This window comes from Aptenodytes patagonicus, chromosome 2 (genome assembly GCF_965638725.1).
Source record: "Aptenodytes patagonicus chromosome 2, bAptPat1.pri.cur, whole genome shotgun sequence".
Taxonomy (NCBI): Eukaryota; Metazoa; Chordata; class Aves; order Sphenisciformes; family Spheniscidae; genus Aptenodytes; species Aptenodytes patagonicus.
The window spans coordinates 97,579,758-97,603,770 of NC_134950.1; the positions used below are offsets into that span (position 1 = coordinate 97,579,758).

Sequence of the window (24,013 nt, forward strand, 5' to 3'; positions counted from 1 at the left end):
ATTCGGTTTTCTCTTGAATAGTTCAGAAAGTCTTGTCCTTCCGGTGTGTTTGTGTAGTTGTTATTTACCATCCTGTGGCCTACCACTTGTATTTAAAATACCAGGAAAATGATCAGTGCAGGGAAGACAGAAACGGGCCCAAGAATTTATGGATGGTGTGGGCTGCTGGTGATCTCCCACAAGTTTAAAAAACTTATAGCACATGCGTTGTCGCAGAGCATCGGCTGACTGGTATGGCTGGCTCCCCTACTGCACTTTGGGATGAAATCTCGGGATTATTTCAGAAAAGCTCGGCAGGGTTATTCACGAGTGACTGCTGCTTCTTAAAATCTGGCCATCTTCTCTTTGTCTTCTAACACCATGGGCAAGTGGCCAGACCAGCTGAGGCAGTGCCACTGGGTGTAGCTAAGAAATTGTTCTCTATCGACCCTTGAGACTGACCCAGCGGTCAATGGCTGATAACGAAGGCACCGCTGGGCATCCTACAGCAAACTGCCTTTGCTGACACCCTGCATGCACACAAATGTATTAAAAAGATTTTGTCTCTAGGATCTGGCTTATTTTTTATTTTTTAAGAGTAAAGCTTAACTTTCAGAGCACCAGAAGGCAGGAATCAAGAAAAACTAAGGGAAAAAGTCAGTTTAAACACCCGTTTCTGGATATCCTCTTTCTTATGCATAAATGCAGTCAGCGCATGACACGATTCAAACATTTCATGCGCTGGCGTACAAGTTTCAGCGCTGTTTCAGAAATGAACTGGACTTGGAGTATTGACAGCTTTCCCAAATATGGCACCCGATGTATTTCCCAGTTTATGGAACAAACATTTACGCCGCTTTCCTAACAAGCACGCCGGCCCTGTGATGTGCCACATCTTGGTGCAGGGGGAGAGGGCTGCCACCAGCGGACTGGACCCATCCTCGACGTAATGGCGCCGATTTAACCGGCCCTGCCTTGTTCAGGTGCCGGTTGCTTTCTGGAGTGGGACAAGGGTGTTTGGCATCGTGGGCACCCCTGTCCCGGCTGCCCTCACCGCGGCGCTCCCAGCCCTCAGGCGAGCCACCCCGTGCCCCAGGGTGCTGCTCTGCAACAGCTAGGGGGAAAGCGCCAGCTGGTAGATATGACACAGGTCAAGAGGAAGTTTTTAATGGGCTCCAACCTCCACTGGCAACGTGGAGGGCAGTCCACGCACCAAGGAAGGTGGAAACACAGGTGCGAGGCTGAGAGAGGCCTTGCGGTGCCCGGGCGGCCACCGGGGAGCGACACCGCCGCCGCCGCGGGGAGGCCGGGCCGGGCGCGGCGGGGCGGGGGCCGGGGCCGCGGAACAACCCGAGGCGGCCGCCGAGGAGGCGCGGAGGGCGCAGGCGAGGCGGCGGCGGCCGCTCCACGCCCAGGAGCGCCGCTTAAAACCGCCGCCGAAAGGTGTGGCTTCGCCTTTCCTCTGCCGGCGGGGAGGGGACGGGACGGGACCGGACCTCCGCTCTTGCCGCCGCCGCCGCCAGCAGCCTCCGCCGCCCGCCGCCGCACACGGCTTCGCGGCGCCCCTGTCCACCCCTCACCTGCGGGCCGCGCTGATCCCCAGCGCTCGGCCCTTCCCCGGCCCTCGGCGGGCCCCGAGGGAGAGGCGGCACCGCGGCGGGCCCTCCCGGGGGTGAATGCCTTGTTCCCCGTCGGGTCTGGGTCAGTCTCCCTGTCGCTTTCCCCATCGTCCCCTCTCCCCCCGGGCGGCGGCCCCCCGCGCTCCCCCGCCGCCATGAGCATCAACGGCGGCTCGCACCCGCGGATCAACACCTTGGGCCGGATGGCGCGGGCCGACTCGGGCACCGACCTGCGCTACGAGATGAGCTCCCATGTGATGGGGGGCGGCGGCGGCGGCACCCACACCCACAAGACCTACTACTACCAGAAGACCTACGGGGGGGACTACGCCTCCGACGGATACGGGTAGGTGCGGGCCGGGCTGAGGGGGAGCGGGTCCCGCCGGCCCCCGGCCCCGCTCCCTCGGGCCCACCTTAGGAGGGCTGCCGTGAGCCTGCTCGCTGTTTCGTTTCCTCGCTGTGCAAGCTTGCAAGCCTTTTTTTTTCTCCTCCCTAAGGAGACTAACTTCTACAAGGCTTTTAAATGCAAGCAAAGAACTTCCCATTTTAAAATTTAAAAAAAAAAAACTTTTGGTGGGAACTCTCTGTGAAGAGAGTATCGGGATGAAAGGCAGAACGGTAACCTCGGTGTCTCCCCTTTGCACTCTGGGGTGTAAACGCGTCTGTGCTGGCTATACTGACCCAACAGTTCTCTGCTGATAAAACCCTGCTCTGCTCAGTGACGCAAAACAAGCTGTACTGCGGTAAATGGCTTCATACCTCATACACCCAGGCTCAGCTCTCGCTGTCCTCACCAGCAGTTGCAGAACTAGGGCTATAAAACACTCTTAACCAGTGGGAATCGTTCTCTTATTCGTTTTTTAGTTTGTTTCTAGCTTGTGCAAGGCCCGGGAGTTTAAGGCTGTGATCTTTTATGCAGTGATCCCTGATACTTGGTGGCTGGGGAGCAAAGACACAGTCTGCTTCCCCCCCCTTACCTTTTTAACTTTCTGCTTGCCATGTTGCTGCAAGCACAGTGAAGATCTTGCGGGCAGGGTACTGGCTGTGGATCCTGGTTTGGAGAACACCTGCTTTCATGGATGCAGCTATACCAGCAATCCGTGCAGATCAATTCTGGCAAAATATATGTGCAGTGGTCATGAAGGCTTCTCCGTTAATCCCCTCGGCTGGGAGTTCACGGGACTGAAAAGCAGGCAGCAGTTATAATCACTGAAGGAAACAGCACTGGTGTATGACAAGGCGCCTATACAAAACACTGCTGGTGATTACTCTTTTTTACATGTGGAATGGCTCCATTAAACCTGTTGGTCTAATTATTGATGCCACTGACTTAGGAAATGGTTCAGAAGTGCTGTTGTGTAATACATGTTAGAATTTGTCCCCTAGTTTTACGGATAGTACCTCATTATTGGATTGCAGAAGGATGAGAATTAAACATATATAGTAAATAAACAGCAGATGAGAACAGGCAGGCTTTATTAAATCAAGCGGATCTATAAATGGCTGTAGAGAATTAGGGTTAACCTAGAGAGCACAGAGACCTCTGCTTAGGTATGTCAGACCTGTTGCTGGAGGACCACTGAATGAAAGACAAAACTTGCATTCTACCTATTTTTTGTTTATTACTTTGCCCGGTTCTTAGTTTTAGTTCTTCATTTGACTTTTGGTTTGGTGTGTGCACAGGTAAGTTAGTTAATGATGAATTGCAGCTATAACATGTCTACTTACTCTTACAGTAGTATAAGAATAACTATTTATTACTGTATAATTAGAACAATTCAATACTTTACCATGGGAGAGCGCACATACTAGGACTCCACAATGCCGTCGTCGTATTGCATTTGTGAGGATCTGTTTTGCTAGTGGTGCTCCACTGCGAATACCTTCACTGTTTATGAGAGACAGACATGAAAAATTAATGGCAGAACATGCTACTTCCAGGCTGTTCTCTTTTTTTTTCCAGGCTTACTCTGGTGCAACTATATTGGATTCACTAGAGTGACTTCCCTATTATTCCTGACTTTCACTGGAGGAGAAATACCTTCCTTTAAACCATTCTTTGGGTTTTGTTACATATTTTAAACCAGTCCATATTTTGTTAGGCTCTTCTTTCTTCAGTGTTCAGTGGTGGTGTAGCAAGAATGGAGAGGACAGACCTGATCAAGAAGTTAACAACTTTATATCCACATCCTTTCATTTACTCTCTATAACATAATATTCGTATCTCCTTTTTCGGAAGGCATATCTGGTGAGGAGGTTGCAATGAAACTTCCTGTTCACTTTGTTGCGAGGCTTCTGCATGGAACTAAAGACCCCTGTTAATGAGATCAAAATACATACATATATTTTACATACAATTTTTTAGTATATGAAAACATCTGACCATACAAAATACTTTAAGTAATTATTTGCAAAACAGTGTATGTGTTTGCACCTTACTGGGTTGCATAGGTTTATTTTTAATTAGTGCTGATTTGAATTAAAATGTCCCCCACAATACAAAATGAGAGTTTTCTTGCCAGTTAATGAAAAAAAGCAATCACGCCTGATTTTGCACACGCACTGCGTGCAGAAAATCCACTAAATCCTGTGCATGTTGTGTTTGCAGGATCAGGGCCATCATCTATGGAATTGGTTTTAATAATTGCGTTCAGCCTGATATCTTCCATGCCAAAGTTCAGTGGCAGTTACTGAACTTACTGAACAAAACTGAGGCTTTTTCCAATGGGGAAGATTACTGTACCTTAATTTTAAATGCAGTAGGATTCAACTTAGGGTCTAGTCTTATAAGTTTTGGGGCGTATTCTGCCGAACAAGTCTGTGCTGAGTATTACATTACTCACACAGCAATAAGACGCTCCCTACCCTTAGGGCTCAGCAGGGTGCTTTTACAACATTCCCGGTTTCTTCTGGCTTGGGAACTCAGGATGAGCTTGGCCCACAGTACAGATACTCAGCTTGACGGTGAGTCACACGCTCCTAAACTGCCAATTCATCAGTCAAATATTTATCAGTGTCTTTGCTATGGAGAGATAAAATCTGATACACTGTGAGAGAAGGGAAGAAAGTGGCAGGTTGTGCAGTTTTATTTGTCATTGCTGAGATTAGGGAAAAAATAGCCTAGGATTCATGGTCACTGTGGCATATGAAAATAAATTAATTTACACAATTCTGCTTAGGAGTTAATGTAACTTCTGTGCTTTAAGTTAGAAAAGGAATTAGAAATTCACATCCCGTGCCCTGACACTACTTTCAGGGACTGACAGGCAAAGTAAACTTGGAGAAAACAGATTCAAAGCCGTGTTTTTGCCCTTCCCATCAGTCTTGCAGGGATCTGCAGGGTCCTGGCTAAGCTGAGTGGTGGTAGGACTGGTGTGGTAATGTCCCTTTTGAGCTCCTCTGCCACAGCGTTGCATGTCTGGGAGGGGAAAGTGCCCTGGTGACAAACAAAACCATGGGCAGATGGAGAGGGATGAGGAATGTGTCTGAACTGCTGCTGAATACCTGCCACGCCGTCAGAGCCTGCTCGAGCTGGCCAAGAAACAGGTTTCAGCAACAGCTGGTGACACTGCCACGCCATGAGAAGAAAACCAGGTTGTACCTATCCCAACTCACCTTTTCATAGGTACGTGCGTGAGATTTCAAGCTAGATACCTTTGCAGGTGTGAAAGCCTCTGTCAGGCGAGGGATTTGCTGGCGTTTTGAGCGGCTGATCTCTGGCAGAGGTGTATTTCCATGGCCCAGGCTGCACCCTGCATTTGGCACCTCCCTCTCCCAGAGCCGGAGGTGGGAGAGGCAGCATGTCTGCAGCCTGCTGCACCGGGCAAGTACAGCCTTTAGAAATGGTGTCGCTGCTCCTGATGATTAATACCGGTGGGAAAAAGTGTGAGGATTTTCTGTGACTAGATGTGGCAGGATCCCTTGTGAAACCCTGCTTGTTCTAAAGGTGCTTGGCCTCAGGGATCTTAAGATTTCACCAGTGACTTAAATTTTTGCACATTTCTAATGGTATTTAGAGCCCGATCGTGGAAGATGCAGACATCTTTTGAGGTTTTCTGTCATCATGCCTTAGTCTATGTGCATACTCAGCAGATGGGACTAGTTTGGCGAGGCCGTGGTGTGCCAAAACTGATCCTAGTAAGAGCAGAGACATACGGGGAGAACCCAGTTATGAAACTCGGTAGTTTCTGACACTTGCATTCACCTTCTTTGAGGGGGGGAAAAAGCTGGTTTATACTATTTTAATTTCTGGTTATATTCTTATGGATATTGTGATTCGCCACCTTCTGCCGGTGTATGCCTGTGCGTTTTCAGGGGCACACACACCCAGCGGGCAGGCGGTGGTGGGTGGGTGGTGGTTTAGTCCCGTGGTCTGTGTGCAGGCTCTGTTCTGGGAACGGAGATTCCAGGTCAGGTTTTTCTTCTGACTTGCCTACCCTGAGCATACCAGGTAATCCCTTCATGAATCTATTGCTTGTTCAAACAGGTTTGTGTGGAGGGGGGGGGGGGGGGGGGGGAGAGAAAAAGAAATGCTGTTGTTTTCCTCTCATTGTTGAGTTATGGGAGTCGCTCGATACTTTGGATCTGCAAAAAGGCCTTTTTTAAACCAACCTTTACTTTTTGAATGAAAAAAAAATGCTTTGAATTTTTAAAAGGCTGAATGTTTTGTGGAGCAATCAGAAAATTTAACAAGTATTACTCTAATTTGGTTTAAATCGGATCTTTGGGCAAAGAGTGTCCCATTTGTGCTTCCAAAGCTTTAAGGAGCTGTTGAAGCTGCTGGAAGGCTTGTTGCTGGATGTGCTTCTGGGTGTCTCCTTCGCCCTGCTTCGCTAGACGCTAATCACCCCCCGGATAACACAGCAGCCTCTTGATGTGTACTAACAAAGGCAGAAACCAGAGCGGCCTCCACATTGCAGGCGTTTATGCTGGGGGTGTGCAGGTCTTCAGCAGCAGGAGGCAAATGAGAAAGCAGAAAGGAGCTGGCTTTCTTCCTCACCCCTCGGGTTCTGCAGTAATGACGACTCAGATGGGCTTGTAAGGGTACAAGCCGAGTGGTTACAGAGGATATATCATTTATTCAAAAAATGTCACTTAGGAAATCGTTCGACTGCTTGAATAAGTCAGTGGCAGCAGTAGTCAGCCCTGCTGTGTTCCAGGGATGTGGACACAGATGGGTTTGCTATGTCTGTCTCAGCTCTCATAACTCATCGCATGGCCTCGAGAGCGTTTCTCAGTCCCATTTACGAAAAGCAGAAGTAATTACTTCTTGTTTCTGTAGAGCTGGGGATCTTGTGAGCATCACTGGTACCGCTTAACAGTTAAGTGCAATCCCAGTTCAGAAACTGAGGATTCACCGGTAAGGTAACGGCTGAGTTTAGCTCAGATGGGGTATATTGCAGCAGGGGGATGTTGTCTAAGCTACCATCCTGCCCAAAGCCCAGTGGCAGCAGGGGTTGGGCTGTCCTCTCATTTCTCTGGGAGAGGAAGAGCGCAGTATAGCAAGGGAGCAATGTGTTCTGCCTCGACTTGCGGCAAGCAGGGTGGCCCTGTACAGAATCACGACAACGTGAAGATGCTGTGCCTTTCCTGCGGCTCTTCTGGCAGTAGAGAGATACAAGGCTACATTTTAAGATCCCAAATAAAAGTGATTCTCCTGTGTTTTGAAGTATTCTCATAATTTTAAAACAAAGACACTACCCCCCCTTTGTTTTCCTTTGTTCCTTGAATAGTTAATGACTATTAAAACTAAGTCATTTCAATAAAGAGCTCGGTTTAATAGTATCTTTTTGAAATTCATGAGTTGCCTTCAAAATAAGTGTCACGGTCTAAAATTTTGAGTTGTAGGGACAAATAGGTAGTTAAGGTCTGAAGCAGTCCAGGCTGTTTCACTCAGCGCTGTTCTGCAGGGTTTACAAAACCAAAGCAGTACAACAAATAGTCAGATCCTTGTAAATGTGTATATTTATTAGTAGGAGTCCCTGCACTCTTGTGTTACAAATTATGCTAAAAGACCAAGCTCCAGTTCTTTCCCTTTCTGCTGGAATGGTTGAAAACATACACTGTATTTACAGGGGTGCAGTAAAACAAGTGAAAAACTTGTCCGTATTTTTAGTGTGTGGTGTGCCTACAGTGTTCAGTGCAGCAGGATCCTATTCACAGGTTCAGGCTTTAGATGCTGCCAGAGTTAAAATCAAATCAAATTGTCATCATAGCAGCAGTAGTTGTAACAATGACCAAACATTACTTTAAACTCATTCAGTTTCATGTAAACAAAATCAGATGAAGTAAGAGAGACATTGACAAAATACTGTCTATAGTAATCCACTTAATCTGTGTCCTGTAAGGATTGTTGGGGTCCTACATCTTTCTGAGGGACATAAATGTATTTTTATATAGGATCGAGGTTACATGGTTGTACTTTGAAAATCCAGCTTTGCTCTTGCCTCCATGTTATGGTGCCATGTAGCATGTTCAGGGGTTAGGGTTTGCCTCAGTTTCTTTAGTATTTTTTTTTTCTTCTTAGGCCATTGTGTTGGGATATGGTCTTCCTTTGGCTGGCTGTTTCCTTCTGCCTCAAGGCTGAACGTCTGCTTACTCTGCATTGGGGTTTCTGCTTTGGTCTACTCATTCCCATTAAAGGCCTTTTGGCTTCAATTAGAGGAATATTACACTGAAGGTCTCTGAAACTGCGTATGAAATACTCTCCTGTCACATGGGTGAAAAGTATGGAAGATGTGTCCGTGTGAGATTGTGCTAGTGCTATCTGATGTATCAACCAATACATGCTGAGGTATTGTCTTGCTAAGTATCTTTATTTTTTACGTTCAGAGATTGATTTATGCCCTTCTTGAGTATATTTGTACAGCTAAATCCTCTTCAGATTTGAAGTCTCTGCATCCTGTTGACTTGGTGGAGCCATGCCATCAAACATCAGCTCCTGTACTGGCATCTGCTGTCTCTGGATATAGAATCATAGAATCACAGAATCATAGAATAGTTTGGGTTGGAAGGGACCTCTAAAGGTCATCCAGTCCAAGCCCCCTGCCGTGGGCAGGGACATCTTCAACTCGATCAGGTTGCTCAGAGCCCCAGCCAACCTGACCTTGAATGTTTCCAGGGATGGGGCATCCACCACCTCTCTAGGCAACCTGTTCCAGTCTTTCACCACCCTCAGCGTAAAAACTTTCTTCCTTATATCTAGTCTAAATCTACCTGCTTTTAGTTTAAAGCCGTTCCCCCTTGTCCTGTCACAACAGGCCCTCGACCTGCTGGCCACGCTTCTTTTGATGCAGCCCAGGATACGATTGGCCTTCTGGGCTGCGAGCACACATTGCTGGCTCATGTCCAGCTTCTCATCCACCAGTACCCCCAAGTCCTTCTCGGCAGGGCTGCTCTCAATCCCTTCATCCCCCAGCCTGTATTGATACAGGGGGTTGCCCCAACCCAGTGTAGGACCTTGCACTTGGCCTTGTTAAACCTCATGAGGTTCACACGGGCCCACTTCTCAAGCTTGTCCAGGTCCCTCTGGATGGCATCCCGTCCCTCTGGCATGTCAACCACCCCACTCAGCTTGGTGTCATCTGCAAACTTGCTGAGGGTGCACTCGGTCCCACTGTCTATGTCATTGATGAAGATATTAAACAGTACTGGTCCCAGTACGGACCCCTGTGGGATGCCACTTGTCACCAGTCTCCATCGGGCCATTGAGCCGTTGACCACTACCCTCTGGATGCGACCATCTAACCAATTCCTCACCCACCGGACAGTCCACCCATCAAATCCATACCTCTCCAGTTTAGAGAGAAGGATGTTGTGGGGGACCGTGTCAAAGGCCTTACAGAGGGCCAGATAGATGACATCTGTAGCCCTTCCCATGTCCCCTGATGTAGTCACTCCATCATAGAAGGCCACTAGGTTAGTCAGGCAGGACTTGCCCTCGGTGAAGCCATGCTGGCTGTCTCGAATACCTCCCTGTCCTCCACGTGCCTTAGCATAGCTTCCAGGAGGATCTGTTCCATGATCTTCCCAGGCACAGAGGTGAGACTGACTGGCCTGTAGTTCCCTGGGTCTTCCTTTTTTCCCTTTTGAAAAATGGGGGTTATGTTTCCCCTTTTCCAGTCAGTGGGAACTTCACCGGACTGCCGCGACTTCTCAAATACGATGGATAGTGGCTTAGCAACTTCATCCGCCAGTTCCTTCAGGACCCACGGATGGATCTCATCAGGTCCCATGGACTTGTGCACCTTCAGGTGCCTTAGATGGTCTCGAACCTGATCTTCTCCCACAGTGGGCGGCTCTTCATTCTTCCAGTCCCCACCTTTGCCTTCTGCAGCTTGGGCGGTGAGGCTCGAGCACTTGTCAGTGAAGACCGAGGCAAAAAAGTCACTGAGTACCTCCACCTTCTCCGTATCCTGGGTAACCAGGTCTCCCATTTCATTCCGGAGAGGGCCTACATTTTCCCTTGTCTTCCTTTTATCCCCGACATACCTATAGAATCTTTTCTTGTTGCCCTTGATGTCCCTGGCCAGATTCAACTCGATCAGGGCTTTAGCTTTCCTAACCTGATCCCTGCCTGCTTGGACAATTTATCTGTATTCCTCCCAGGCTACCTGTCCTTGCTTCCACCCTCTGTAGGCTTCCTTTTTGTGTTTGAGTTTGTCCAGGAGCTCCTTGTTCATCCATGCAGGCCTCCTGGTGTTTTTGCCTGACTTCCTCTTTGTTGGGATGCATCGCTCCTGAGCTTGAAGGAGGTGATCCTTGAATATCCAGAGGGGCCCAGCTTTCTTGGGCCCCTCTTCCCTCCAGGGCTTTGTCCCATGGCACTCTGCCAAGCAGATCCCTGAAGAGGCCAAAGTCTGCTCTCCTGAAGTCCAGGGTAGCGAGCTTGCTGTGCACCCTCCTCGGTGCCCTAAGGATCTTGAACATATGCCCTGTAACCCAGTGTAGCTCCGTTTGACTGGCTGATGGATTTGAAAGCCATTAGCTCTCCCAGTGTCATCAGCTACCTTTAACAGGCCACTGCCTTTTCACCCATTATCCCAGCATTTATCTCAGTATTTTGACTAGCAAAACAGTTAAGTTGTTTAATAACAAAACTGATACCCAAGGTGTTAAAAGCAGCATTGATGAAGTATTGTGCTCTTTTCTGGTTTCAGTTAGTATTGCTCCAGCTTCTGCCTTTATTTTGGTTATGTCTTTATCTACTAGATTAGAGAGCCTTAAATGCTTGGTGCTTTCTTCTTGTGAAGGTCACTGTGAACTGTAAACAAGTAACTTGTAGGTCTTTATTTGAAGTTCTAAATAGGGTGCGCTTAAGCCTCCCACTTCAAGGCATCTGCTCCTGCCTTTGAAACAGTTTTGTGCATCTATATTAAACAATCTTCAGTTTTCCAACTTTTTTATTATTTGGACAATAATTCTGGATGTGGTATTCTAACATCATTGGGATGAGCACAAAATACTTGCAATTCTACTTTTTCTATCTTTTAAATGGTTTTAGTAGTTTGATTTATTTGAAAATAGCTTTTCTTCACAATTTCTTAGAGTGTTAACTATGACAGCCGTTGTTTAGACCTCCTCTCAATGTGAAGTGAAGTAGTGCCTTTGAGGTCAGTGAAGTTACACTGTAGCCAGTGGAGATAAGCTGATTTATTACAGTAGAATTCTGGTCCCCATCTATAGTTCTTTTGGCTTTAATTGGTATCTGGCATTTATAGCTGTCAGGAGATGATTGAAAAAGTGATTGAAGAAAAAAATATTCTTCTGATGTTCTAAAAAGAGAAAATTGCTTGGAAGGTTCCTCTCGTTCATTATGTTTCATTCATGACAATAATTGTGGGTGTAATTAAATGTAAATTTTAGATCCAGTCAGATACTTCTAGATCCAAACACAACAGCGATGCCTAAGGAGAAGGAATGATTTAGAAAAGGAAGCTGACAGGAAGCCTGGTACAAAATCAGACCCATATGTTATTTTTCACAATTGTTTTCTTTAAGCTGTTTCCAAGATATACAGGGGTGCATAGCACAGTAGGGCGCAGCGTTTGTGCAGCCAAAGGGTCACAGTGCAAGCCAGGAGTTGCACGTGTACAGCTTGTTTTAAGTCACCCAGTGTTTCTCCAGTCCCGTCTCTGTGTCTTTGAGGGTCTGCTCCCCAGTGTTGAGGGAAGCTGGTGAAAAGTTGCTCAAACTTCTTCCACTTGTTCAAGAAGAGCTGATAGGACAATGGCAGGCTGCTGAAGCACCAACTGCACACACTGCAGAAGACCTCTTAAAAATATACTGTTGAATGTTTCTCAGCACTGTAGTGATTTTCCTAAGGACAGCTCCGCCAAGTTTTTTACATTGTCACAGTTCGTTTTGTGAAGGACGGTCAGAGTCTGTTGAAATCAGTGGAAAGATTTCCATTGAGTCCAGATGACTTGCTGGCTCTGAGCTGGACAGGTTTGCGCCGATAGTCTTTTTGATGTTGGTGTTGTATGGAAGATTTGGGCCTTCAGTGATTTGTAATGGAAAAGGTTACCTACTGTGAGCACAGGAGTTAGAAAACTAGGCAAGGCTTGGAAGCGTTTTAGTTTTTTACTGTCTCTTAGTAGTGGTTTATTTGAGTTTCACTGGCAAGTGCTTCGGTTTGGGAGCCGCCTGGGCTTGCTTGGGAGCTCTGATTCCATCAGCAAGGAATGGTTCCTCGCTTGAAGCATCTCACCCACGTTCAACTAGCAGTGGCTCGCTTTGGTGGCTGAATCCCAAATGCTGGAAGAGCAACCTGCTGGTGGTAGGGATATGCAGTAGATTATGTGTAATACAACAGTAACGACCCTGTTACCTATCTTGGCTTTTTCCCCCACCGTGTTTTCAATTCTGGAGTTTACTTGGAACCCCCAAACTCCCACTTTATTTATTTGTAAGAAAGCATGTCCTCTAACTCCAGCCCCTACATCTGTTTTTGTAGTAGCGTGTGCAACTTGCAATGCCTTTTTAAGACACTGCACTAGCTTCATCCATTTCCACTGATAAAGGGACCCTTCATACGCTTGTATGGACTTGTGTGCTCATGCGCTTGCGTAGCAGAGGATCCTGCTTTCCTTTTATGCTCTGACATTTGATGGCTGGTGTGATAACAAGTACGATAACACCACGCAAAGACTACATTCTAATGTATTTACCAAGGATTGTGAATAATTTATTCTCACTGTAATACTGCCAAAGTTTTGCCTATCAAAGCTACAACTACCTGTACTGGAAGAAAACTTTTCTCCTTCATGGCATGCCCGTTTCCATCTTCTGCTCAATCCTGTAGTGAAGTCAGTCCACACCTGCTGTTCCAGAATTATAAAGTGGCTCTGCCATCATGGAATTGACATTAAAACTTCACAGTGCAATTATGCAGGAGGGCCAGATAAAGCGTATGTGTCTCTGTGAAGCTTAATGAGATTGACTGTTCTATGTAACTTCCCTTAGCTGTCGAGAATTTGTGTTTCTTGTCTCTTCAAAATGTGTGATTACTCTGTACTTAATTCTTCTTCTCCCCCACAACAGTCAGAATGGGACTTGTACAGTGTCCAGACGCCAGAACACCATCCAGGAGCTTTTGCAAAACTGTTCGGATTGCCTGATGCGAGCTGAGCTCATAGTACAACCCGTGAGTGCTTCTTGTTCTTCTTATCAAAAGTGATTATGAATATTACAGGGAATGAATGCTGCATTGTTATCTGGACTCACAGGCTCTGCTTCTTCATCTCCTTTCTCCCCTTTCAGCTGTTTGTGTGAGGCAACTGGGAGTGGAATAGCTCACCACCTTCCTAGGTCTCCCTCCTCCGCCTGCGCTCAGTGTTCAGTAAAACTGTTTGAAATGCATCCAATTAAGCAAAGGGGGACTTCTAGATTTTTAAAAAAACCTCCACCCTTCAAACAGATTCTACGGCATCTTATATTTCAGTTTTAGATCAAGGCCACTGTCAGTGTAAACAGCTGTTAATGTTATGACCACTTATAGTCTCTTAGCGTGTCCTGTAGAATATCGTCATCACTTTCTGGGCCATAATGAACCTGAACCACCATAGGAAAAACTTTCATTACCTTTATTGCATTTTTCCAGATGATTCCTGAAGAAGTATACGAAACTAGATTAAAATCTTGACTGTTTCATCCCAAATGCATAGAGATGATCTTTGCTGTACTCTATGCTGATATAAACCCATAGTGCCTGGGGGTGGGTTACTTACTGATGCTAGATTCAGTCCTAGCGAACATGGGATGTCCTTTGTTCCTGCTGAAGTGCGAGGAGGTGCAGGGTGGTGAGTGCATCCTGCTGTTGAGGCCACTGAGATCCAAAAACCCTTTGCAGTTCTGGCAGTAGATGTGATTTCATGCACACTTTTGGATCCTCTGTGGACAGAAAATTCGTTCAGGAATGAACTCTGTGGTTAGTAGTTCATTTTCTTTTCAAAGATACAGCACGTGTGAGCATGTTTATATAAAAATCAATGCCAGAGTAAATACTGCCTCTTGTTAAGGTTTAATATTATTCCAGTGAAGTTAAAAGAAAGTGGTGTTTAGTTCCAGCTTGGTGCCACAACATGCATTGCTTACTTTTTTTTTTTCTTTTCTTTCTGAGGGACAATGTAATGAGGTCCATCAACATTTTCTTTCAAAATCAAATCACAGCTGGGTTATGTTTGTTCAGCATGGCTGTGTCAGTGTGGGATGAGATCAGAAAGTCTTGTCTTCCTGCTCGAAGCACCATGACCATACTGTGGTTCACTGCACTGAGAGGGGCACATGGAGAATTTGCCTAGACTTAGGGTGATAAGGTGGGATGCAAATGTGACTGGGCATGGAGCTGGTCCCAGGCAGACAGGGTGCAGTCTATGTTTTTGCAGGGGAGGAGCAACGTCTGTAAGTCTTAAAACCTCAGGGAAACTTCTGAAAAATTGTGAGCAATATCCACCAACTCCCACTAGGACAGAATGTTTGCTTCTCGCCCTCTAAACACCAAAGCATAAGGTCTTAAAAACTTAGCACACCGTGTGAAGCCTTGGCTCTGCTGAAATAAACATCAGTCAGGATATGCTGTTCTTTATGGAAAAGTTTGGTTGGTATTATGTTTTAATGATTTTCTTTTAGATTTTACTTGTAATAAGGACTTTCCAATGACTGTGGATGCTTCGTTGACTGGCCTTCTGCCAGTTAAAACTGGCAATCAGAGACCCAGCAGTTGAAACCTATCATGCTGCTTAAAAATAATTGGTCCTCATAACATCTCTTTTAAAACAACCAAGCTGAAGCTTAGGTGATGAATATTTAATTTAGTCTCCATCTCTCTCTTCTTTTTTTCTTCAGGAATTGAAATATGGGGATGGTGTCCAGATTAGAGGGAACAGAGATCTGGAAGAGTGTTTTGCTCAGGCAAATGACCAAATGGATATCCTGGATGGGCTGATCAGAGAGATGAGGCAGATGGGCCAGCCCTGTGAAATGTATCAGAAAAGGTATTGCCAGGGAAGGGCTGGGAGAGGGAACGTGGCTGATAAAAGTTTGTGGTGTCCCAAGTGCTCCCCTTCCCTAGTGTTGCAGGATGTGACAGAAATCAGTCAGGTTTGTTTGGGGCATGCTAACATGCAGAAGGGCCTTGCAGTAATATATTTCTTACAGAATTTCACACCTTGGTTGTCCCCATGAAATTTTAGTCAATATATTTTTTCCACAGCCTGTGCTTCCAGCACTTTGTTTTGAATACTTGGTGGTGCAGTGGGAGAGGTGAATTGCATTGTTTCCATGTTTTCTGGTTGTTTTCCTCATAGACGCTAACTGGTTCCTTCCCTTCCAGGCTGCTTCAACTTCAAGAGCAAATGCGTGCCCTGTACAAAGCCATCAGTGTTCCCCGCGCCAGGAGGGCCAGCTCCAAAGGCGGTGGTTGCTACTCCTCTCAGAGTGGCTCAGGCTGGGATGAGTACACAAAACGTGTCACAAGTGAATGTTTAAACTGGATGAGGCAGCAGAAGGTAAATCTCTGCAAAACCCAGAGACAATGCTAAGACCTGGTGTTTATACTGCATGCGAGATGACGTTCATGTTTTGGGGTCCAGTAGAAAACTAAAAGTACACGTCAATGCTCGTATATTATTCCAAGTTCCTCTTTTTATTTTTTTCAGTTGCAGTATTGTGCATGTAGTGAGTTTCCACTGAAATGTGAGCATGAATTTGGGGTCTTTTTTTGCAGAGGAAAAAGTGTGGAAGTTAGATTTGAAAGCTAAATGAGACACAGCTGTTAACATAACAAAAGGCATTGGCATGTTTGTGTTAGAGATTATTATGCTCGATATTTCCTTCCTTCCTTCCTTCCTTCCACAGATTTCCTTTATGATTCATATTTATCTTAACCCTTTACACAGATAGGACCAGCTTCACAGTTTTAACCATCGTCCAGTATTTTACAGTTGTTCTCCCCCTCTAATCTATCCTTATCACAGCGGGAGCCAGAAGGTAGAGCTGATTGCCACAGGACTTGACTTTCAGAAGTCACTGTCGAAATAGCAACTTCAGCATCCTCGTGTGTATCTATCTGTTGCATGTGCAGAATAAATTTGCCTGTGCACAGCTGTTGATGATGTAACCTGGAGTAGAAAACACATGTTGATACCCTGTAGCCTGTTTTTATGCTGCTGAAGTGAAAGTTGTGTGCTTGTGGTTGGACAGCCCTTTCTGAGAGACAGGTGGGGAGGATGGAACAAGTTGGCTGAAGTTATACTTTGCAGACTCCTTGTAAATTGGAATTGCATTATTTTTATCTCTCTTTATTAGGCTGTTCCTTAGTGATCCTGTCATTGTTATCTGTATACGGTGTTTGCCATGTGGCTGCTATGCAAACCAGATGAGGAGGGGAGAGCTCTGTACAGTTCCCATACTTTTATGTGAGTGCTAGTCATAGTCTAGTCTTCCAGTGCCCTCCCATAGCGTGGCATGTTTTAGAGGAAGAAGGGGAAGTGGAGATGCACTCCTTGAGCGGTAACGTGTATAAGCATTGTGCCAGGAGAGCAACAGCAGATATGATTGCACTACACACGCTGTGGGAGAGTAGGCTAATTGTCAGACCTGCCATGATTTGAGGAGTGATGCTGGACAGGCACTGGGCACGCTTCCAGCGATGAAGGACTGTGAACGTGCTGTACCTCCCAAAGACGCCACGTGACACCCTGCTCACACACCTCTTGTTAAGCACAGGGAGCATAAGCAAGTGCTTTATAACTGTATTCTCGCACAAAAGCTCTTGTGAAAGTAAAAGACTTGCTCGCTCTCCCTTCTTCAATCCCTAAGGCAAAGCTGAGGTGGGGCCAGTAAGCGCTTAGCTCCCTGTTTGACTTTTGAGTTTTTTTAGGGAAAACTTATTTTGAACTTGCCACCATGCCTCTTCTTCCCACCATGCCTCGCTGTGTCTCATTACCTCATCACATTGGCACCAGGATAATGTTTCCCCTAGTAACATGGTGAGGTTTGGGAAAACGGTCTGAGCAGCTGTTGTCTTCTGCTGGTGTTTTTGTGTTTTCTGTCTGGGTGGTTTGCTGACAGGAGAATCAGGTGGTAGGGTCGGTCAAATTTCCAGTGGAGAATTAGGTAAAGTGCAGTGAAATCCAGACAGCCTTTGTTCACATTCTGGCAGCCAGCCAGGATTGCCGCTGTTGCTACGGACTCTTTAGACTTTAAATATAACGAGAAGGGTCAAAGTTCTGAAACTTTTAGATGGCTGAATGCAAACTGCTTTTGTTTCTTGGATCGTTTTCAACACTGCCTTTGAACCCTTACACTTGAGTGTGGTTCGGGCTTTATTGTCATTTGTTGACTCACAGAGATTTGGCTCCAGGCTGGTAATTACCAAATTTGGTCCCAACCCAAGATTAAGATACCTATTTCTTTACTGTGCGCGTGCGTAGACAGGCATTCAGACAGAGACGGAGTGTGTCTTTACAGCATAAAAGATGATTTGGAGTTTGAGGAACTGAATTGTGAATTCAGTGGCTTTTAATATTTGAAAATAATGAAACAAAGAACTGCAGTCAGATAGTTTTTGAGTTAGTAATTATTCAGTTGTATTACTGTTTTTCAAAGGCTGTTCCTAGAGATTTTCACTTGGCATCCTACAATAAATGTTGCCAAAATGCAGGACAAACAACACGTTCTATAATCATTTCAGTTTATCTTCTGTTTTTTCATTTAGTTTGACTGCATTTAACTGAAGTTTTTGGAGTTTACATGAGCGTAATTAAAATGGAAATGTAGTGTACTGGGCTACAGAACTTGACTCTGGGTATTTTCACATGAATTGCATGAATAGCATTGTTTGATAAAGTCATAATTTGTTTTCAGAGTGATAAGAATGTAACTATACTGTAGAACATAAAAGAACAGTTTGGTCCAAAGAAAACAGATGAAAATATGCTACTGAGTGTGCTTCATCTAGTCTAATTTTAAGCAACTTAAATATTTTCCCTATTTTGTTTCTCCTACTTCGGGAGCCTGTCACACAGCTGAAGTGATGACAATTTTAAGAAATTGTAACCCCCTGTTCTGAACTTCCCTTTGTTCAGTTTTACTCTCTACTGCATAGTCATGTTTCCTTTGGTTCAATTCCTTTATGCTCCGATTTAGATAATAATACTGGAAATGAAAGTACAAATATTGTCTCTTTCTCCTAGGCTGAAATGGAGCTAGTGAAATGGGGGTTTGATGCAGCATCCATCGAGCAGCAAATTGGTGACCATAGGAGGACTCACAATGCCATTGGAGACTATCGCTGGCACCTGGACAAAGTCAAAACGGATCTGGTAATTACTGTCTTCCCTTACATGTTACTTAGTCTAGATTTATATTATTGGCTCGCCAGTGTTCTTCTACAAAAAGGAATGCTGAATAGCTTAGCTTCTTTTCAGAAAGCACTGGTGTCATGATAGCAACCACTTTCAACCCTAACATTTATTATTTCATGATTATTTTGTGTTCCGCTTCTTTCCCCAGAATTTTAAAATGAAAAATTAATAGCTATTTAGCCTTTTGTTGTTGTGTACCAAGGCTGGCAAATAAATATTGCAACATTTTTTGTGAGAAGAATGGCTAAGAATGATTATTCTCACTTTCTGTCTAGCTACATTAAAACAAGAAAGTGAAACGATAAGGTGGGTGCTTAGATACAGCCTTGAGTAATGAGGGAGTTTCTGTGAAAAATGCCCAAATTCTGGGCTAAGCTTAGAGCTTTTCTTAGGTTTGGGCTTTTTTGTGGATTTTTTTTTTCCTTTTTTTGCCCTGAGGCTTCTGTTTCCTTCTGGATTTTGTGATTGGAATAAAGAAGTCACTGAAAATGCAGTGGTTAACTTCCTCTCCTATCAGCCCAGCAGCTAGGTATAGGAGAGAGGAGGCTTACTTCATTCCCATTCTTCTTTTCTGTTAATTGCTCACATGGACAGGAGGAGAGAGAGTTGGATCTAAAGAAAAGGCACTCCATTCTGGAGCTCTGATCTCTCAGCCAAGCTGAAGAGTGGAAGGGGTGTTACTCTTTTTTCCCTTCCGCTTCAAATAGGAAAGGTGATAGTCTGGCCCTATGAAACACCAGTTCCAAGGTTGTGCAGGTTCCCAGTCATAGAAATGGGAATAAAAATTGGAGCCTCCTGATCGCATTGTAGTTTACACTACTTCGTAATCTCCAAAGCTAGCTCTAGGACTAGCTGGTTCCGCACAGCTGTCTAGGAGTTTGGTACAGAAAGAGATCCAGTTTCAGGAGCTGTTTTGGTATTACAGGGGTTATGTGCAACCTTGCTTATGTACTAAGCATCCCTGAGGGAAGTCAGTGTGCCCAAGCCTTGGTTTTATACTTCTTGTGGTCCTCCAGTGCTGCAGATCTGCTACTCACCTATGTCTCTTGCAGGCATTTGCAGGTTACCACCTGTAGTTATAACATTGTGATACTAACACTGTAAAGGAAATATCAGCAAATAGGCAACTTTTAAAAGGCTCACTAAATATTTGCTGTCTCTATTTCAGCGGGAAAAGGCTGCGGTTCATCAGCTGGAGGAAGAATATGAAGGACTGCTGGTGAGCATGAGATGTGTTCATGTCTGATAAGCTCTACGATGAATGCTCTTTTTGCTTTACTAGCACAGGTGTGATAGTCAAGGGACACTTCAGGTTTCAACAGAGTGACAGATACATATTTAAATAATTCTATTCAGCAGTAAACTGGCAGTGCTTTGTAGTTTCTGTAAGTTTCGGTTGGAGTCATGAACTTGAGATTAATTCATTACCTGGTGTATAATTGACTTACCTTCACAAGGAAGTTTCTAGTTTGCACCTGGTGAAGGGAGCTGGTCACTAAGCAGGTGAAGAGTAGAACTCTACCCCCTTAATGGGAGTAAACGTAGCAATGAAGTTAGTCTATATATGAAGCTTAAAAAGTTACTCAAAGGTGGGATTAGAACCAAATTCTCTGTAGGGCTGTGCATCTTCTCCACTTTGGATCTTCATGTAAAATACAGTGAGAATCTTGTGCAAATGGCAGATTTAACCCTTGGGATTGGAAGCTGATTCCTGTACACATTTCAAGCAACAGGATGTGTATTACGATGTGAGGACAGAGAAGGAATCTTTTCATGAAGTGTCATCTGTGCAAAAGGTGCTGCTACAACATCAAAGGTGTACTATGAGCAGCAAATGCAAGTAAAAGTGATGTTACATGCTCAGGCATTTCTTGTATTTTCCTCCATGCCTTTTTGCTTGCCTGCCTACATGTCTGCTACACTTGTGTTTGAAATGACTTCCGGAAGCTGCTGACTTCAAGTTCCCATTGTTCTATAAATCCAGACATGTTGTCCACTGTCCATTGCCAGCAGGTTTCATAGCTCTATAAACCCATGCGCATTATCTGCTGTCCTTTGCCAACAGGTTTTATAGATGTGTGGGTTTTACTGTTATTTTAGGTTTTTTTTAAAAAAAAAAAAGGACATGCTGTGCTTTTGGCTTCCCCTTCTCCACCCAGCACAGGCATTTCTGTGATTATGACTTCTCATTTCTGGAATTTCTTGCAGAAATACTCCTTTGAGAGAATGGATCAGCTCCGTCAATTCCAGAACCTCATCCAAGCCACCAGCAGAGAGATCATGTGGATCAATGACTGTGAGGAAGAGGAGCTTCTCTACGACTGGAGTGACAGGAACACTGACATTGCCAGGAAGCAAGAGGCCTTTTCTGTAAGACAGCTTAACCTCCCTATGCTTTCCATGGGCTCTCTTTTGGGATAGTGAGGGAGGAGCAGCCTGGCTCAGGGGGACTGATCACAGAACGGGCATTTCTTCACTCTTTCGAAGTTCCTGGAGATTTTTATCAAGGCTTTTGGATTACGTACCGTGTGGCAACCTTTTGAGTCAAGATTGGACATCTGTTGGAAGATTGTGTTCCCATTCAACCAGCAGTCATGGTTTCTTTTGACCTTGGAAGCTGGCCTTATCAGTACAGTCTGCTGGACTAGTAATCACACGTAGCTTGTGCACACAATCAAGCAGTTTAATTCTCCCTGTAAGGACTGTTGTAGGGCTTAGGGGGTCCCCATATTTGGCCCTGATGTCTGTCACCAGGAAGCAGAGCTGTACCAGAGGGAGCTGCTCTCTCTTCCTCTGATGGTTGTGCCAGCAGCACATTGAGCGCGTTGTCAGAGGTAGTTTGCGCTGCTCCTTGTCTTCTGTGGGAAGAAGGGAAATTGAGCGTCTGTGTTTCTTTAACCAATATTGGTGTTGATCACCAAATTAAAAAAAGAATGAAAGTTTACACTATTAAGGAGGTACTTTTTTTTTAGTTCAGTTGTTCTGGATGTTGCAAGATGCAGTCATTTTTGCTTCCATCATTCCTAGGAAAGGCAGAACTTTGGGTGCTTTGCTCTGTGAAGCAGCAAGCCTAGAGACTAGAACTGAGATGATTGTACCTTCTTTTATTCTACTGTCTTCATAATTAACTTCAGTACACTGAATAGAATTACTATGTCTTGTTAGCAGGGATAATTTTACATTACCACAACTATCTGGAAAATTTTCAAGTAAATCATCCTGTGCAGCGTACGTTTAGGGGCTTTTTTAATGCTGTGTTTTGGTTGTTTAGAAACGCATGAGTGAACTGGAGCTTAAAGAAAAAGAACTTAACAAGCTAAAGCAAGAAAGTGACCAACTAGTGCTCAACCAGCACCCTGCTTCAGACAAAATTGAGGTGAGTTAGACTTCGTGTGATTTCACTTGCTCCTTTAGTTGCTACATGGGAAAAGTTCTCAGTGAAAGTCTGCAAATGAAATGCTGCATTTGGACCTGAGAAGGGTTTGCCTGCCAAAAAGCATGTCCATTTTTATCCAGCTGTATGAGCTGCTCTAATAAATGTTACTACCTTCCTCTACAAACCTGGCCACAACAACTGCAGGCTTCTTGAGAGCTAGGGGGAGAGCTCTCATTGCTATCAAATTTGATGATAGATGCATGTAAAAATTAATACGAGGCTTAGGGAGTTGTCTGAGTGTATTGAAATTTGGTGTATCTCATTTGAGTTGACTGCAATGCAGCGGAATTTATGGTAGGAAGGCATGTCATTGTTCTTTTGCTATCTTAGTAGGCATGTTTTGAAGAAAGTCACACCCTTTGAGGGTTTATATTTAATCCAGGTGCAAATACTTTCTGCAATTGAAATTCATAGTGCATATCTACAGCTTAGCCAAGACATTTTTGCTTTCACAGCTTGGTGTACATTTACCTTTCAATTACAAAGGCTGCAACAATTTGGAAAATCTCTAATCATTTTGTTAGGAAATGCTCTAGTTGTTATAGTTTTAAGAGTTCATAAGAACCCTGAAACTGAAAGAAGCTAATAGGAAAAAAAAGAGTCCTTTCTGCTTTTCAGTGTATTTACTTTGTTAACTGGTATCATGTTGCATAAAATCACCATTCTTATTTCTTCTGTGGTCAGTTTCTGCCTTAAAGGAAAGATCCTTGTAAGCTCCAGCAGTGAAGTAAAAGTTGTGTGTAATTTTCTAAAGAATAGGCATGAGGACTACTTGAGAAGTTTGAATTTAAAAATAGCCATCATAAAAAAATCATGTTTGACAGTGTTCTTTGGAAGAAGGAGAACATGACAATTTGCAACTGAAATATTTTATTTGCACTGCTGTTTGTGCATTTCACCCCTTTTTGTTCATGCACTTCAGGCTTTATGCTGATCAAACAAAATTCCAGTCATGAACAAATTTCTCTCTGCATCCCACAAGCAGGTATTTAACTCTTTTCAGTTAGGTAGATGCTTAGAAGTTGGGGAACTATTTGCATGCATTACATTATTCTGGTGTGCATGAATTTGTCTTAGCAGATTTTTCATGTGCATTTATGTGGAGCATAAATAATTTTTCTTGAGTCTAGGTATGGGAGAGAAATCAATGTGGTGGTTTAGTTCTATATATTACTATTTTTGTTAGGCCTACATGGATACATTACAAACTCAGTGGAGCTGGATTCTTCAGATCACCAAATGCATTGATGTTCATCTGAAAGAGAATGCGGCTTACTTTCAGGTGAGTAGTGATGTGGAGAATGCACACTACTTTTGTTAAAAGTGTGAATCCCATGACAGATATTTTTTTCTGTACCAGAATCTTTCTAAATCCGTGCACAATTATGCATAACACAGTGTTACCGTATTGTAAATGCTACCATTCCGCCAGATATGAACTGGGATTTCTCATGAAAGGAATCCATTGACTTTTAGCAGACTTTTTTAAGAGCTGTGTACAACTGAAATCACAACTTTTCTCCCGTAGTTCTTTGAAGAGGCCCAAGCCACAGAGTGCTACCTGAAGAACTTACAAGACTCCATCAGAAAGAAGTTCATCTGTGATAAGAGCATGTCACTGCAATCTTTGCTGGAGCAGATCAAAGAGCTGGAGGTACTGTCACACCCGTTTCACAGGTTATGTTCTGCTTTCCTTGGAAATCAGTTGCCCTCTTCAGATACCAAATGTAAACCCAGGTGTACTGCAATGTTTATATACAGTGCTGTATGAACTTGAAAAGATAATGGTATATTCCTGCCCATTTTCCATTAGGAAAGCCTACAAATGAATCAGTGTTATTTTAATTTGTGTAATACTGTTTGGGAACTCTGATTTCTTTTTAAATCTGGATTGAGCCCAACAAATCCCCAAGTTTCTGATGTGCTAACAAATTAAGAAAAGGAAAGACTTTCATAGGTGATAGAATAGATTTTGCCACACAGGATAAGTGCATTTAATCAGTGATTCATCATGTCACTTTATATCACTGTAGTCTCTTTGAAAGGACTTAACTCGTAGCTCTTTTAGCTAGGTATTTGCTCATCATGAGTCAGGTCCTACAATTCCAAATTGA

General features: G+C 44.4%; 1 protein-coding gene across 2 annotated transcripts in view; it reads left to right on the top strand.

Annotated features, from left to right (window-relative positions):
• Positions 1-1,469: 1,469 nt before the first annotated feature.
• DSP (desmoplakin) overlaps positions 1,470-24,013 on the top strand; it is a 42,322-nt gene continuing 19,778 nt past the window's right edge. Inside the window, exons 1-10 of one of the 2 annotated variants that reach the window (XM_076330503.1) lie at positions 1,470-1,944; positions 13,140-13,242; positions 14,943-15,091; positions 15,430-15,604; positions 18,293-18,421; positions 19,632-19,682; positions 20,672-20,833; positions 21,735-21,839; positions 23,086-23,181; positions 23,428-23,553. In XM_076330503.1, the coding sequence (XP_076186618.1) occupies positions 1,754-1,944; positions 13,140-13,242; positions 14,943-15,091; positions 15,430-15,604; positions 18,293-18,421; positions 19,632-19,682; positions 20,672-20,833; positions 21,735-21,839; positions 23,086-23,181; positions 23,428-23,553 (1,287 nt within the window). In that variant the 5' untranslated portion in view covers positions 1,470-1,753. The remainder of the gene's footprint in view (positions 1,945-13,139; positions 13,243-14,942; positions 15,092-15,429; positions 15,605-18,292; positions 18,422-19,631; positions 19,683-20,671; positions 20,834-21,734; positions 21,840-23,085; positions 23,182-23,427; positions 23,554-24,013) is intronic. The other variant, XM_076330504.1, reaches the window with a different exon arrangement.